This window comes from Phragmites australis, chromosome 10 (genome assembly GCF_958298935.1).
Source record: "Phragmites australis chromosome 10, lpPhrAust1.1, whole genome shotgun sequence".
NCBI lineage: Eukaryota > Viridiplantae > Streptophyta > Magnoliopsida > Poales > Poaceae > Phragmites > Phragmites australis.
Genome location: NC_084930.1, coordinates 26,565,897 through 26,581,424, shown reverse-complemented (window position 1 = coordinate 26,581,424; position 15,528 = coordinate 26,565,897). Strand labels below are relative to the sequence as shown.

General features: G+C 42.8%; 1 protein-coding gene across 2 annotated transcripts; it reads right to left on the bottom strand.

Annotated features, from left to right (window-relative positions):
* Nucleotides 1-250: 250 nt before the first annotated feature.
* LOC133930497 (1-phosphatidylinositol-3-phosphate 5-kinase FAB1B-like) lies at nucleotides 251-8,006 on the bottom strand. 2 transcript variants are annotated; one of them, XM_062377154.1, is made up of 11 exons: nucleotides 7,396-8,006; nucleotides 6,561-7,322; nucleotides 6,314-6,467; nucleotides 5,883-6,221; nucleotides 4,786-5,595; nucleotides 4,369-4,700; nucleotides 4,169-4,295; nucleotides 3,901-4,059; nucleotides 2,294-3,763; nucleotides 1,934-2,200; nucleotides 251-819 (listed from the first exon to the last, which is right to left on the bottom strand). In XM_062377154.1, the coding sequence occupies exons 1-11, from the start codon at nucleotides 7,653-7,655 to the stop codon at nucleotides 565-567; spliced, it is 4,935 nt and encodes a 1,644-aa protein (XP_062233138.1). In that variant the 5' UTR covers nucleotides 7,656-8,006; the 3' UTR covers nucleotides 251-564. The 2 variants fall into 2 exon arrangements, with proteins under 2 accessions (XP_062233138.1, XP_062233139.1); XM_062377155.1 differs by having other exon boundaries at nucleotides 6,561-7,313; nucleotides 7,396-8,005.
* Between the last annotated feature and the right edge of the window lie 7,522 nt (nucleotides 8,007-15,528).

The following is a 15,528-nucleotide window of genomic DNA, read 5'->3' as shown; positions in this document are numbered from 1 at the left end:
TGTGTGCTTGAGAAACATAGCTATATCTGCTCCTAATTTGCACAAAAAAAAAGGGAACACATTTCCATATCCGAACCATCAAATGGAATACTTCTCCATTTCTAAACCTTGGAAGAGGTACATTTCACAAAGGACCAAAGGAATACGATAACTCATGGCAATTGAACTACGCAAACTGGTGTTGGAAAGCTATAGCAGCTTCAGATCTCAAAGAAACAATGCACACAGCATCAGTCTAGAAGCCCAAATCTAGCATTGGTAAGGAACTCGTGTTATCGCGTATTTCATTTCTTTTGCATTTCATGTTACAATGTAGTGTATGTACACGTATTGATCCCTAGACTCTGCCTGGATGGACATCCATCGCTACTGTCCTCTCCAGGGAGCTCGATCCTGCCTGTTGTGAACAATAATAACATACAAGAGGCACAAATGGATCAACTATTCTAACAAATGCAGAAACAAAAAAAAAAGAAGAGAAAACAACATGTTGCTTCCCATCATTCCATTTTGCAATCGAATCACCCGAATGCATCTGATGCCAGGGTGAATGGCATCAAGAGATCAAGGTGACCATTGGTCAGGGAGAGTGAAGAAGTACTTCGACATAGCCTTCCGAAACCTCTTCTTGTACTGATCCGGGGATATGATTGTCGGCAGAACATCTTTGGAGCCACCCAGGAATCTTGACGCCTTCACCCAAGTCTCTAGTTGTTTGTCCCATGTGTATTGCCGAAGGTAGTCGATGATCCCCATCACAAGCTCTTTACTTTCTTCATCAATGCCAACTAGAAGAGAGTAGTCCATCACATCCACCGACTGAAAAAGGGGGAATGCATAACGCCATGAGTTCGATCATGCTTAAGAGTGAGGAGAGCTATATCTTCATGTGGCTACATCTTCATGTCCCTTGGTATTCTCAATGAAGATACTGGTTAGTTGATCTGAACAGTTGGCAAAAATACACCAAAAGTATTGTAATATATAGCCCATTTTTATAGTTGCTAAACTATAATGCCATTGCTCGGTTGACCAGTGACTTTCTAACTTATCACCCAGATACAAGTTATCAGCTGCTAAACTCTAATGCCATTGCAAAGATAACAAGTGACTTTCCAGCTTATCGCCCAGATATTAGTTATCAGCTAAAATGACCATTACACAAGAAGTTAGCCATCAAATTAGTGTAGCTTAGCTGACTATTTTGGTTAATACCATGTTCAAGTGGCTGAAATGATTAATATCTTAACTGTCAGCAGCTGCTATGTAGACTAACCATTTAATCTAGCTATGGTGGCACCAACAATAAAACTTTCAAATGTCAGCATAATCCCAGCTACATTAACCCTTTATCTGTTTATCTTTATCTTGGTGCCACCCTAACTCTCTTTATTTTATTTGTTTCATGCTCTCAACTGAAACAAAGTAGTCAATGACCTACTCACACAAATTCATAGGCTATTTGGCTTCACTCAGCACATAGGACCCAGGAAACACACCTCAAAGGGAAAATTGCGATTTGCCAATACAAAGAATGCCACTTCAGGATTTGCTATTTTCTCAATCGCAATTTATATGAAACAACCAACATTTGACCCTCTTCATATATTATGTTCTTTTTCACTTTTTTGGGCCAAAATAGTGCACGTAGCCCCTCTTCTTCCTCACCCACTCCCTCTTCTTTCCTTACTTCTTCTCTTCTTTCTCCAGAGGTGCTATTTTCTTCTTTTATAGTACTCATTGTGAAAAGCAGAAACAGGTGCATGGTCTTTAATCTTTATTCTGCCTAAATTGACACCTTGAGTTGGTTGGGGGGCACAATGCAAAATCACTAGCCAACTGAAGTCAGTGGGCCTTGAAAATGCTAGGAGTATGATATATAACCTTCATAAATGAAATAATGATTTCACAATGGCAAAGGTAAGTTACTTACAGCCAGAAAAGAAGTGTCATTCCACACAGCTCGCTCCAGCCTTCTTTTTGCTTTGCTTCCAAGAAAAATGGGCTTTGTGTGAAGTGTCTCTAATAAATTCAGATCCAAGAGAACCTTGTTGTTCCCTGAGGTATCAGGGTTGTAGCGGGAACGCAACGAGCCTTTTAGGTCATATATTCTTGATACCTTCCTCTTGAAAAAAAGATTTTCCATGACCATTACATCCATCTTCAGCTCCTTTCCATCTCTCAAATTCTTGGCAACAACCTAGTGCATAAATGCGCAGTTAAGTTCACATTGCAACCTAATATTCACAAGACCTAACAACACAGGAAAGATAACAGGTATAGCAATACAAACCTGGTAAAGACCAAGGACTTTAGCGAGGCAGGTTGGGCTTCCAGAAGATACTGATTCTGTTAAATATTTGAAGTACTCTGCAGCATAGTCCTCAAATGAATCCAACTCTGTCCGGGTCACTTGCTTTATAACAAATCTGTCATCTAGTGTTTTGGCAAAGTAGACATTACTCTTACCACCTTGGGCACCCCATCTCTTGCAGCGACTCAGAGAACGGATATAGTCCAGCTCATCTGGACAACACTTTCTTCTGATTGCATCAAACTGCTTTGCAAAATAACACGTCACAGAAAATTTTGCTTTTTCCACAGAATATGAATCTTCATCCTCAAACAAAACTGTCAGATGGGTGTCCTTAGAATCATTTCCAATTACAGGTTGAGGCTGGTCAGAACCATAGCTCCGCATTGATCCATCTGAGTAGTTCCTAGAAGTAGAATCCTGATCCAGATAATTCAATACACTGGATCTTTCCAATTCATTATGCTCATCAATCAGTGGCAACAAGAAGTTATGATATTCTGGAACGGTCATGGCATGTGCTATCATGCTAGATGGCTCATCATCATAAACTGGAACAACCACATCTGAGGCATTTTGAGGTAGAAGCAATCGACCCTCACCATCCATCATACCAAAAAGTGACAGCCTATTCATGAATGTTGGAGACAGGCCCCCACCAGTTCTCTCAATAGCCTTTGGAGGCCTTTGAGAATAAGATCTTCTTATGCTTGCATTTGAATCGTCAACAGGCAATAACCTATTTCTGGAAGTGACAGCAGAATCGAATGATTTGATTCTAACTGGCACTATAACCTTCTGGGATGAGGGATCATCTTTCAGAGCAGCAGGTATGACTGGAAGTGCCTCCATGCTACATTTTGATGGATCATTAACAAACTCACTAGAGCCAGTCCAAGCTAGGTCAATTCTGTCAGAAAGATTGGAGGCAGAAGATTCTGACTTCTGCAAAGTCTTTTCAGTCTTAAGTTCATCAGCCAGCACTCCTTCACTCTGTATTTCACATGGGCCCAAGGCATAACCGCAACCAGCTGATCTAGCATAGCCTTCAATAGACTGCAGAGATACCTCACCTAAAATGTTGGTTGTAAACCCCAAATGTGATGCACTCATGTTCTGTTCCCTTGTGAGCAATGGTTTCCCTGATTCTGCGGCCACTGCCAATATACCTGACTGAGTATGTTCCAGTGAATTCTCGGTATTCCCATGTTTACTGGATATCACAGCATTTGAGTCTTCTAACAAATTGTCGGTAGGCTTCTCAGGAGATTGTGCATCAGATGGCACAGTACAGCAGTTTTCCTTTGTGAGGGAGTGCATCATGTACAGTCTTCGATCCCATATGTGAGCATCAATTACAAGCTCTCGTCTCAGGCGATTGAGCTCTAGAACATCCATTGTTGGTTTATATGTCTGCAAGTTATTTATGCTAGCAAACCCCAACAAAACCTGAAAAAGTAACAACCACCTATCATAAACCAATCGATATCATCCAATACAATTTACCAACTAAATACAGCATGGTATGTAGAAACCTATTGTACAGTTTGACAATAATTTATAAAACAAGTAGCAGTTGAACTTACGTCGTACTTCTTCCACTCGACTTTAATCAAATCCTTAAGATCGGTAACATGTTTATACAAGCCTGACTTCATTCTCACGTTTTGGGCATTTACTATCTCTTCGATGCAGCCAAGTTTGTCAACAATCTCCCTGTAAAACTGTTCTGTCCTCCTTGCTACCTGCAAGTAAAGTCAGAACAATTAACCAGAAATACCTCCCCCAATAATGATGTTGAAGGGGTACTTTTAGCATCAATCTCTAAGGAAATTAAAATTAGCATCAACATACACAAGCAGCCTCTTTGATGACCCAATCTTGAGCTATTGGATATGTAAAGTCCAATACTGAGGGCGGCAAGTTGACAGACAGAATGTGTACTGGAGAATAACGGAAGACAGCGACCATGCTGCCAAACCTGTTGATGGAGAATGTAAACAGTTACATTGGCCATGAAACTGCAGAGTTTACAATAAAAAGCAATTGCATACCCATAAAAACGAAGACAGTCCCTCTGGAGGGAGTGTCCACAGCGGGCAATTCGATTGGCTGTCGTGTGATTCGAAAAGCTAAGTTCCAAAAACTTCCCGAAAGATAGTCCACGTGCGGCATCTGACATGACAACCCTTTGTGTGGCTGGAGGGATTCCATCTTTTGGTTTGCACCTTAGGCACCTATGCCACATCCATATCTTCCCATCATGCTCCCCAGGTAACTTGACAGATGCAAGAGTTCGAACGCTGATTGTGAGACTGCCTTGTTGATGAGTGTAACATCGTACGTGAGATTCTGCAGGCTCCTTGCAAGATTCGCAGCATGATGTCTGAAAATATAGACAGGATATATTAATAAGGTACTGTAAAGCCTGTAATTGTAAACTAACAGGATATGGATGTCAGCGCAACTACCTGAACAAATAAATCTTCACGGAAGTATCTTCCAAGTGGTTTATCAAAGGTACCATAGAACTTTATGCGAAAGAGCTGAGATTGCTTGCATACAATTCCTCTCAGAGGGCATGCAATTGACAGGGAAACCAAAATGCTCTGTGGATTTTCAGATGTTGGGAAATATTCATTGTGATTCTCATTATGATCATGTATTGCTACTACACGGTCTTCATCTGACATTTGATGCCAACCATTGTCCAAGTCACTTTCGACCCTCAAAATTCCACCAACCATTTCATCTCTGTGAACATTATGAGAACAATATAAACCTGGTGGTGTCCCTTTTCTGACACTGGTGGATAAACTTTTGGATGCCTGAACAGCTACGCCTAGAGTTGGTAGGCAGCCATTATACATAGAAGCTTGTGTGGCAAAAGGGTACATGTCAATAGTTCCTTCAGTGTATTCTTCCTGACTTAAGTCAGTTCTTGAATGAGATTGTACATATCCCTCATGACTTAAATTAGCTCTTGTCTGAGATTGATTTGCAGAAAGAAATTTTAAAGAACCATCAATGCAAGGCATAATGCCACCATTTCTGAAAGTTCTATTGTCAATGGTTTGAAATTTCTTATAATTCTGCTGACAACAGCTTGAGGATAAATTCTGCTTCTCGAGTTGAAGGCTTGAAGGGATCTTTGGTAACGTTGCACCTTCATCGGCAAGATATGAGGTCTCGAGTGATAAGTGGTATGCCGCAAATAAAGCAAACTGTACAGCAAGTTTGACCTTCTTTAACTCTTCGTAGGATTTGCCCCTAAGAAGGACCTAGGAAAGAACATGCTAATTTCATCAGGTATGTCACATCAACAATATAAAGAACTGCATCCTAAAATTAAGTTCATAGTATGACAGATTAAGAGACCATCAACCCAAAGTAATTGCCATCCACCAAATAACATCCACTGCAGTGCAAAGAACATGATATGCAGGATAAAGGGTAAAATAATGAGCAAACAAGAAGATAGCAGTAGTTGTCATAATTCCGGGCCCTTAATTGATGGTAAAACAGAATCAATGGTGTTCGTAAGGCGATGGATAGTTTTGTGCCTTACCGTGCACCCCAAGCGTCTTGGACAACCATCAAAAAACATCAGTGTCTTGACAGATTTTTTGTTCGAGGTCTTTGGTGACGAACATTCTGTAACTCTCTCGATCCAGAATGTTTGGCATTGTCCGAGCCTTGCTGAAGTGATATTTTCAATGGATGATGCAATTTGAGCACCTGTGCAGTGTGATATCCTTTCCAGAAGTGATCTCTTGACATTCAACACTAAAGAGATATCTTTTGCAAGAATCTGTTGAGCATACAATGGCACACTTTTTTCAACCAGCAAGACATGAGGTCGTTGGGCCTCTATCTTTGCAACAGCATTCTTAAGATATTCCTTTTCCTGTACACATCACGTTTTAAAATCGATATTAAGAGCATATTGAGAGAAATTAGAATAAAAATGTTGTGACTGGAAAATGATAGAGGCATGACCTGTTCAAGAATGCTGTTTATTGACGCTAGTTTGTTCGTGACTTTTTGGAGTTCCAGTGCTCCACCCAAAAGAAGTAATCTAGGATTCTCATGTTTTGATACCATGCGTTTATGTTTTACATTCTTAGAACAAACAACACCTTTAATGAAAGTACTGCAAAGATATGAACAATCATTTAGCTCCAAAAATACCATGGCAAGAGATGTCTCATAATTCTTCGATACTGGTTATCATTAAAGGGCATACCTATCATTTGGATTTCCTGATGCTACACATTTGACTTTGACATAGTCGGTGGGATCCATGCTACCACCTGTGCTCGTGTCTGGCCTAACAAAGGTAGCTGCTTGCCATGCTAATGAGGACACTATGTCTGACCAGCCATCCACAGGATCAATTCCATGTCCTTGGAGTAATTGGGACACTAGAGCCCTGAAATGCCCATGTAAAGAATTCCTCAAGAACTCTTTATGAGCTATATTATGTTTTCCTTTGATCCCCAGTAAATCATCATCATCACCATAACCATGGTTAACATGTTCAAAGACCTTCTCATCACAAATATCATTGTAATCATCCTCGTCATATTCAAAAAAACCATTTTCAAGATCATCGCCCTCATCCTGAGGTGGTGGTGGATACCAAATGTGCTGATTACTCTCAAAATCAATTGGTTGTACAACATCTTTATTCTGTTCATCATCACGAGGTGGCGAATTCATAAAGCTAGAATCGACATCATCTGATCCCCGCCCAAAATTCCAAGGATAGCTAGGAGAATATTGGCCAGAATGGCCACTCCTCCTGGAGGGAGGACTTGTGTCTCCTACTCCTGATTGTTTCAGAGGACTATCTCCTGGGCTCGAAGTACCCAACCTGAAGGTGTACATCCTACTGATACTTGTGCTCATCGAATCCGTATCGGATGTGTCTTGAGAAAACTCACTCTGCGGGGAGAAATACCGCTCCGAGTCCTCACCATCTTCGTACCCTACGCTCCTACATCCACTAATATCATTCAGTGAAAACACTATTAACAAGTTATTCCCTTCAGGTGTACGCAAGAAAGTCAATTGCTCACCTCGGTGTTGTACATCGGAGAGGACCAGGTGACGAGAAGCGCCTCCACCCGGCCAGCCTCGATGCAGGCGGCGTACAAACACGCTCAGACGGGGACACTGGAGACCTATCTGTGCCAGACTCAGGCTGCTCTACGGCACCACCTCGGCCTCCGTTAATAGGCCGGCCACCGAGGCCGCCGCTCTCACCGCCGTCGCAGCAGTCCGTCATCGCAAGCTCCGCAATCCAAGAATCGGACTTCTGCGCGACGGGCACTCCCATAAAAGCACCAAAACCGCTAACAAGAACTACTGCAAACCAAAACAGGCAGTTCTTGATTTCTCGGTAGACTCTAAACCAGGACTCCCACAAATCACAGGACACAGCCACACCAAACCCAAACCTACGAATCGTTAAAGGGGAACTAAAAGGGACCCTGGGAGGCGCCTAATCCTAGCGTTTCTTGGCTCCTGTACTGACGAGGAATTCCGCCGAGCACGTGGCGCGCAAGAAGGCAGCATGGCTCAAACTCTCCAATCCAGCAGCAGCGGAGGCGGCGGCTGAGGAGGCGGTGGAGGAAGGCGAGTAGGTGTTGCAGTGGAGGGAGGGGGAGGGGGAGGGGGAGGGGGCGGTGTCCATGTGGGGAGGAGGAGCTTTTGCTGGTGCGGGAATGGAGGTACATATAGAGTAGGGGAAAAGGTGAGCGGGTAGAAGGAAAATAAAATAAAATAATACTCGGTAGGTGTTGAGGATTTTCTTATCTTTTTTTCATTCCTTTTATAATTTTTTTCTCTTTTCTCTTTTCTTTTCCCTTTTACTTCTTTTATTGGTCAAAGCCAATGGGCAATCAACTTGTGTTTCTTAAGAGGAAAAAATCTGAGAAAGTATTATCCCTCCTCCTTTTTTTTCCTTCCTGAATTATATTAGGTGGTGAATCAATCCGAATTATCTTGTGGATATTAGTATTTTTGCTTTGAAATTAATTTGGTCATTGGATATATTGTTTTTCATGTTTGCTACTCCTTTCGGTCATAAATATTTATCACTTTTAACTTTTTACGGTCTTCGATATACAACTTTGATTATGATTTTCTATTAGAATATAGTTATAATAGCTGATAAAAATATAATATTATAAAAGTAATTTTCAAGATAAATCTATATATGTGATTTTTATGGTTGCAAACTAAATAGTTTGGAAGTTATTGACGCCCAACGATTTCCCTTCGGGGACGAAATCCCGTCGTGAAGGGATTTTCGTTCCCTTCAACGCTCTAACAGTTTCCCTTCATAGTTCCTTTTACGATAGGATTCCCAGGGTCATTTCCTTTAGGACGGGATTCTCTCTCCTTTCCCTTTGCGATTCCCCTCGAAGGGAAGCTATTGGAGATGAGAGAAAATAAAGAGAATGGGAACGGGAAAAGGAATCGGGAAGGGAACAAAATGAAGGGAATATGGTTGAAGATAGTCTTATGACCGGAAGGAGTACTAAAATTTTCTCAAATGTGTTTGCTCCCCTGTTTCTGCTAAATTATATGTTCTTTTAGAGCAATTCTAATCCAATCCTTATTTCTAGTCCCTATTCCCCTAAACAGAGAATTCACTATCTAGTTTCCTTCCCTACTTTTCAACATGTTCCAACCGATTTTCTAAATTTGCCTCACTATAATTCACTCACCTCTATTTTATTAATATATTGTAAATAACAAATAACCGTTTCATATTTAAATGGTGTTATTTTCGACGGGTATATTTCCAACTGCTCTTATAACGGGTGTGCTTATGCGGTAATTGCTCTTATAACTCGTGTGCTTATGTATTAATTGCTCTTACAACGTGTGTGCTTGTGTGGTAACTACTTTTACAACACGTATGCTTGTGTGGCAACTGCTTTTATAAATTTTTACAATGTGTGTGCTTGTGTGGTAACTGTTCTTACAACGTGTGTATTTATGTGGTAACTGCTCTTATAACGTGTGTACTTATATGGTAATTAATCTTACAATTCTTACAACGCGTGTGTTTATGAGGTAACTGCTTTTACAACGTGTGTGCTTGTGTGATAACTACTCTTACAACGTGTGTTCACCTGTCAGTCCTCACATGCTCTCTCTCTCTCTCTCCCCCTCTCTCATCTCCTCACCTGCGCAAGAGCAGCAACATGTAGATAGGGAACCCCTCTTATTTGCTAGATGTGGGGAGCAAGAGAGGGTATATAGGGAGCCCAAAAATAAGGAGTTGGATAGGAAACCGGTTGGAGAGGGTTTTTTTTGTTGTTTTTGCTAAAATTTAGGATATGGATAGGAGTAGGAAGCTAATCGGAGTTGCCGAGTTGCTCTTATACTCTCAAAGCATGTATTTCCTTTCAATTAGCAAATCTTCTACTTCATAGTAGTATCTTTAGGATTTAGCTGATAGGATATCACGACATCAAACACGAAATGACCATGAATAACCACTATATGAAACATAGAACTTAAGACTCAAATCTAGGCTCAGAGCCTAGGGGTGGACGCATGCTAGTGACTGGACCTTTACAACTTAAAAAAAATACTAAATCCATTAAAGTCTACTAAGAAACAAGAATTCGAGTCGGGACATGTGCCCTCGTTGGGCCTATCTGGGTCCGCCCATGCCAGAGCACGTGGCATATAACTCATGCGTGCCACTTCCCTACCGATTTGAATAGCCACTGGTTGACTATAGTGATTTTGGTTTCTATTAATGGACCCCCAATTCCATCTTACCAATTTATTTTTCGGTTATAATGGGAAAATAATGAGTAAATTGTATAATGGGAAACTAGCGAGTAAATGGTATGGTATTATTTGTTTGCCATCATAATGAAACAATAGGTGATTCCAATCCATTCAATTCTCAATTAGCCAGCAGAACTTCCATTATCTAAAGGAGCTAACTAAAAGCTAAATTAAACAACCATACAGATTAAAAGTTGATTATCTCCATGCACTATGTGAAAAAAAAAATATTAGTGATGGATGATAACCGTCATTAGTGACGGATCACGTAACCATCATTATTATCACTAATGAAGTCATTAGTGATGGGTCACAGTTATGATTATCACTATTAACTGAACATTAGTGACGGTTTGTAATTTTGACACGTCATTAATGACCAATGAACATTTTTGGTATTTTTTTGACACAAAAAAGTTTAAAAAATATTTTTTCACATTTTTTTTCAAGTTTACGTTCCATGGAAATCAAACCCGCAACTTACTCCTTGCGCGTGTAGTCACCTTACTACCTCTGCTATCACGTAGTTGTGATAGAAACTAGATATTTTATACTTTTAACTTTATTTGCCAAAGGTCATTAGTGACGCTTCATAACCATGACCCGTCACTATTGACTAATTTTGTCAAATTTCATCGAGGGTTATAATTTGATAGGTGACCCGGAGTACATTCGGTAAAACGGACATAACTTTTGCATACAGACTCTGATTTCGATGTTTTTTAAGTCTATGGACATCTATAAAAAAAGTAACATCTGTTTCTCCCCTACTTTGTTGGATTTGAAGAATTTTTTTAGCCAAAAATGGCATGGAAGATTGAGTTCTCGTCCCCAGAAGTTTTTGCACCATTTTTGGAACATGCATTTGTGTTCATAGCTGCCACACCTTACATCAAACTTGAGCAGAAATGAACAATGATTCCTATTTTAGTGCTGCTTAGGTGAGAAAAAAATAAGAGAAAAATAAAAAATAAATAAAAATGTATAATGGTCATTAATGACTGGCATAGGATAATCTGTTACTGATGACGGGTCACAACTTGACCTATCACTAATGACTGGCCTAGGACGACCCGTCATTAATGACCTTATCATTAGTGATGAGTCACAACTTGACCTGTCACTAATGACTAGCCTAAAACGACCTGTCACTGATGACTAGTCATTAGTGACGGGTCACAACTTAACAGGTCACTAATGACTGGTTAAGATGACCCGTTATTGATGATCTTATCATTAGTGACGGATCACAACTTGACCCGTCACTAATGACTGGTCTAGGACGATTTGTCACTGATGACCTAGTCATTAATAACATGTCACAATTTGACACATCACTAATGACTGACCTAGGACGACCCATCACTGATGATCTAGTCATTAGTGACGGATCATAACTTAACCTGTCATTATTATCATCAGTGACGGGTCATATTATGACTTGTCACTAATGACCACTCATTAGTTACGGGTTTATATATGGTCCTGATTAGAAGTCATATTAGTGACGTGTCCTTATTGGACCCTTTCACTAATAGATCATTACTGACGGGTGTTGAGCAGCCATCACTAATGTGGTGTCTCCTTTGCTGATTTCTTACGTAGTGATGCTCCTTACAATGTCATGAGTTTTCACTAATTTTAGTCAAATTCAGTAGAGTTACCCGCAAAGAAAACCCAATTTAGATAAAATAGTACAGTACTTGGTAAAAAAAAATCAAATAGTAGTCAACAGTGTGACATACAGTTTTACGATGAGAAGTTTTTTTTAAAAAAAATAAGGAATAAATGTTATCCCAGCCTCTGCATCTGGAGATGCACACAACTGTTCATTATTACTTAATATGTTTCAAAACCTAACAGGCCGAGTAAATAAAGTAAAGTTCTCAAATGCATAATCATGTCTAACATAGCTGAAGCACAAATTCTATTACTAAACCGTCACCCATGACTTGCGAAGATCCATCACTGTGGTCTCCAAATGAGAAGGTAAACTCTCATTGTTAAGGGTTGATTCTTGACAATGATTTCAGGGTGCACCGGTCGATGGACGCATGAACAACGCTTGCAGTGTGCGTGTGTTTGTGATGAACTATAGAACACGGGGATTATCTAGGTTCAAGCTTCCCAAAGGATAACAGCCCTACATCCTGTGTATTTTGTTATCATTGTTTGTGAATTGGTTATTTATTCCCCTCCTTGCAAAACAAGTCCTCCTCTCTTTATATACTAGAGAGAAGGAGACCTTATAAGTGGGCCCTTTTCTGCTGACCCATACCTTAGCCAAACATCCCACCCCTAGGCTATTTAAAATGGGCGGCGCACGTGCCCCTTTTTGTTCTGATGAAGCAGCTGAGCCCATCCCATCCGTTGGACACCTCCACGCCTATGTCACCCCAGTCAGCCGGTGCGCCCCATCCCATCACCCACCTCGCACACGCGCCTGTGAAGCAGTATGACATGCCTGCTTGCCTGTCCCGTAACGTTTAATGCTACGAGACGATGCATGGCATCACTACGTCGGCCAGAACCTGTCCGCTAGGGAAGAGTATCTAGGGAAGAAAAACACTTGAGTAGAATCCTTTTGCCATCCCCCACCGCCTCCAAGCCCTTGCACTCAGAGCCCATCATCTCCATCTCCACTCGTGTTTCCGCAACCACCACTGTTGCTCTCAATGGTGCCGCGTATCGGTAAAGAGCCAGACCTTCCCAAGTCCAAGTGCACTACGGCGAAGCTAAAGCAAATGTACAATAACCGTCTGCTCCCTCGCCGCCTTTCTTCGAGGTACCGCCTGGGGGCAGACGTGCCTGCTCTTCACAAGGGGGAGATCGTGTTGTTTGCCTCTTTCTCTTTGGTCGGCCTTGTGCTGTCCTTTTCTGAATTCTTCACCACCGTCATCTCCTTCTATGATATCTACCACCTCCACCTTGATCCCAATTCCATCATCATGCTAAGTATCTTTGCTCATATGTGCGAGAACTTCATTAGGGTCAAGCCATGTCTCGATCTCTTCAGGTATTTTTACTCGGCCAGGTTGCAGATCGGGCTGGCAATAGAGAGCTACGGGTTCTGCTTTCACGATGGCATCGCGGGCTCCTATGAGATGGACCTTAAGTTATCGTGATCGGGCTAGAGGGAAGAATGGTTCTATCTTGAGACAGAGGATTTCTTGGACAACATCTGCATGCCAAACAGATCCGCACAGGTCTCCAAGAGCTAGGGGGACTCCCATGTGACCACTCCAGAGTTGTTGAGCCTCGCAGTCCGGGTCAAAAACCTCATAAACACTGGGCTGATGGGATCAGATGTTGCACGTGACTTCATCAAGTGTTGGTTGTTCCCTTTGCAGAAAAAAGCACATCCGGCATATATGTATCCCAGGAGTGATCACGTCACCAGGGAGAGCTCTCTAGGTAACATAGTAACCGCTTACATGACGCTCTTTTGTTTATTTGTGCGGTGTCTTAAGTGTTCCTCTTATGCATATCTCTCTGATGAGTTTGTTGAGTCACAGGTCAAATTCCTCATGGCGGTAGCCCCGATGAAGCATGGCCCGCCGCGAGGCGCTTCTCCATTGGACAACCTCTCTCTGTCGAACGGGGCTCGGCTTAGATTGGTATGTTTAGCCTTTTCTCGAAACTCCTATCTTCAAGTCTTATCCTGGGTTAGGGTTTCATAGTTTACGTCACTGCAAGGCTTTCACGAGGTCGATGTCTTGTGTCCGATAATCGATGAGATCATAGAGACTGCCCGGGAAGTTGATCTTGCTACTAGCATGCCTTCTCCGCCGCCTAGCATTGCTCTGGGCAGCCACCCATCTGGTCGTGATGTCAGCCCAGCTGGTCGAGAAGGCAACCAGACTTCTCAGAGTCGAGTAGCGGCTGCAGGCGGTGCTTCTGTGAGTGGTGTCAGTCTGTAGAGGGTCGACTAGCATCACCCTGACCAGACTCGCCCTGACCAGTCACACTCCGACCAGTCTCGCTCTGACCAGACCGGGAGCGGTCAAGTCATCGTTGGCCCAACGCCGATGCAAGGGTGGAAGAGATTGGTGGAGGGCCCATCTACCGCGGAGGCATCCAAATATGCTCGCGAGACGTTGAGCTCTGGTGGCTCGACTGCTAGACTGTCCTCCCCGACCAGGTGACCTAGCAGATTTACGAGATCCACGCTTGTGCTCAGCACTCCGCCACCATGGTAAGGTTTCTGGTTAGGCATAGATACCTTGAATTTTTCTTTTTTTTTCCCGATTTTGTAAATCTGTTGTCGCCACAGGTCCTCGACCCTGCCCACGACCCCGGTTGTAACTCCTTCACTAGTACCTTAGCAACATGTTTCGGCCCCTAGCCTGCAACAGCTCTAATCTCAGGAGCATTGATCGTGGCTCCCATGCCTGCTGAGCCGGTCGTGGAGCCCGTTTCGACCTCCGACCTGCTCTCCCTGGCCACCCATTTCCCGATCTCTATCCGCAAGTTGATCGATGATAAGGAAGTGGCGACCAGTAGGTGTGCTGAACTAGAGAGGTAGCTAGCTGAAGAAAAGGAGGCGACTCGTGCTCCAGCATAAGTGTAGTGAGCTCCAACGACAAAAAGTCACTCTCGCCGCTGAACACACCTAGCTTAGGGAGGACGAGAGCACCACTAGTAGCATTCTCTAAGATGCTTTTAAGGCATTCAAGGAGCCTCTTAGGAGCATCGAGTCAAAGGACCCGCACACAGCCCAGGCTTGGGCCTATACCATCAAGGTTTTCTCGAAAAAAAATTCCGATCTCCTGGGCATTCTGGCGGCGAGGGGTGCCAAAGATGTGGCACAGGCGGTGAGGGATGCAGCATGGTACATCCTCCGGTGCTATCGCAGCCATGATCCCAACTTTAACCTCAACCTCATTCGGAAGGAGGTTGCAGTAGCCAGGTCCATAGCCGAGGAGAGACTGCAGGAGGAGTACCAAAGGCCGGTGGACTATGTGGGATCGATCTTCCGGGTGGAGGCCATCGAGGAGTAAATATCAAACTATAATTTAGGTTCTGTATTATGTTTGGATGAAACTTTTTTATTTCTCTGATGAGTTTTGTTGTTGCTACCCTGGTCATAGAAGCCCTAAAATGACTGAAAATCCCTCCTGCTCCGAGCCCCCGATCGCACATACCGACAACGCCCACGACCAGTGCCGGCTGGAAGAGGCGCGTCCAGAACTAGCTGACCCACCTGCTTGCCCCGAACCCCTGAGAATGCTTATTCAAGATCCCGTTGATCGGCGTATCCAGAAAGCGGTGACCAAGTGTGAGCTAGGATTTACGGTTGAGCGAGAGAACCTACAAGGTGATCTTCGAGGTGCGTCGGTCCTACCACCATTTAGCCACACATTAGTCCTAGGCTAGCCGAGTGAGACCCAATCGGC

Coding starts and splice junctions, on each gene's coding strand:
- LOC133930497 (XM_062377154.1), bottom strand. CDS start 7,655: ATGGGAGTGCCCGTCGCGCAGAAGTCCGATTCTTGGATTGCGGAGCTT. Junction 5,596..5,882: donor CAAGACGCTTGGGGTGCACG/GTAAGGCACAAA, acceptor GTTCTTTCCTAG/GTCCTTCTTAGGGGCAAATC. Junction 3,764..3,900: donor TCGAGTGGAAGAAGTACGAC/GTAAGTTCAACT, acceptor TTACTTTTTCAG/GTTTTGTTGGGGTTTGCTAG.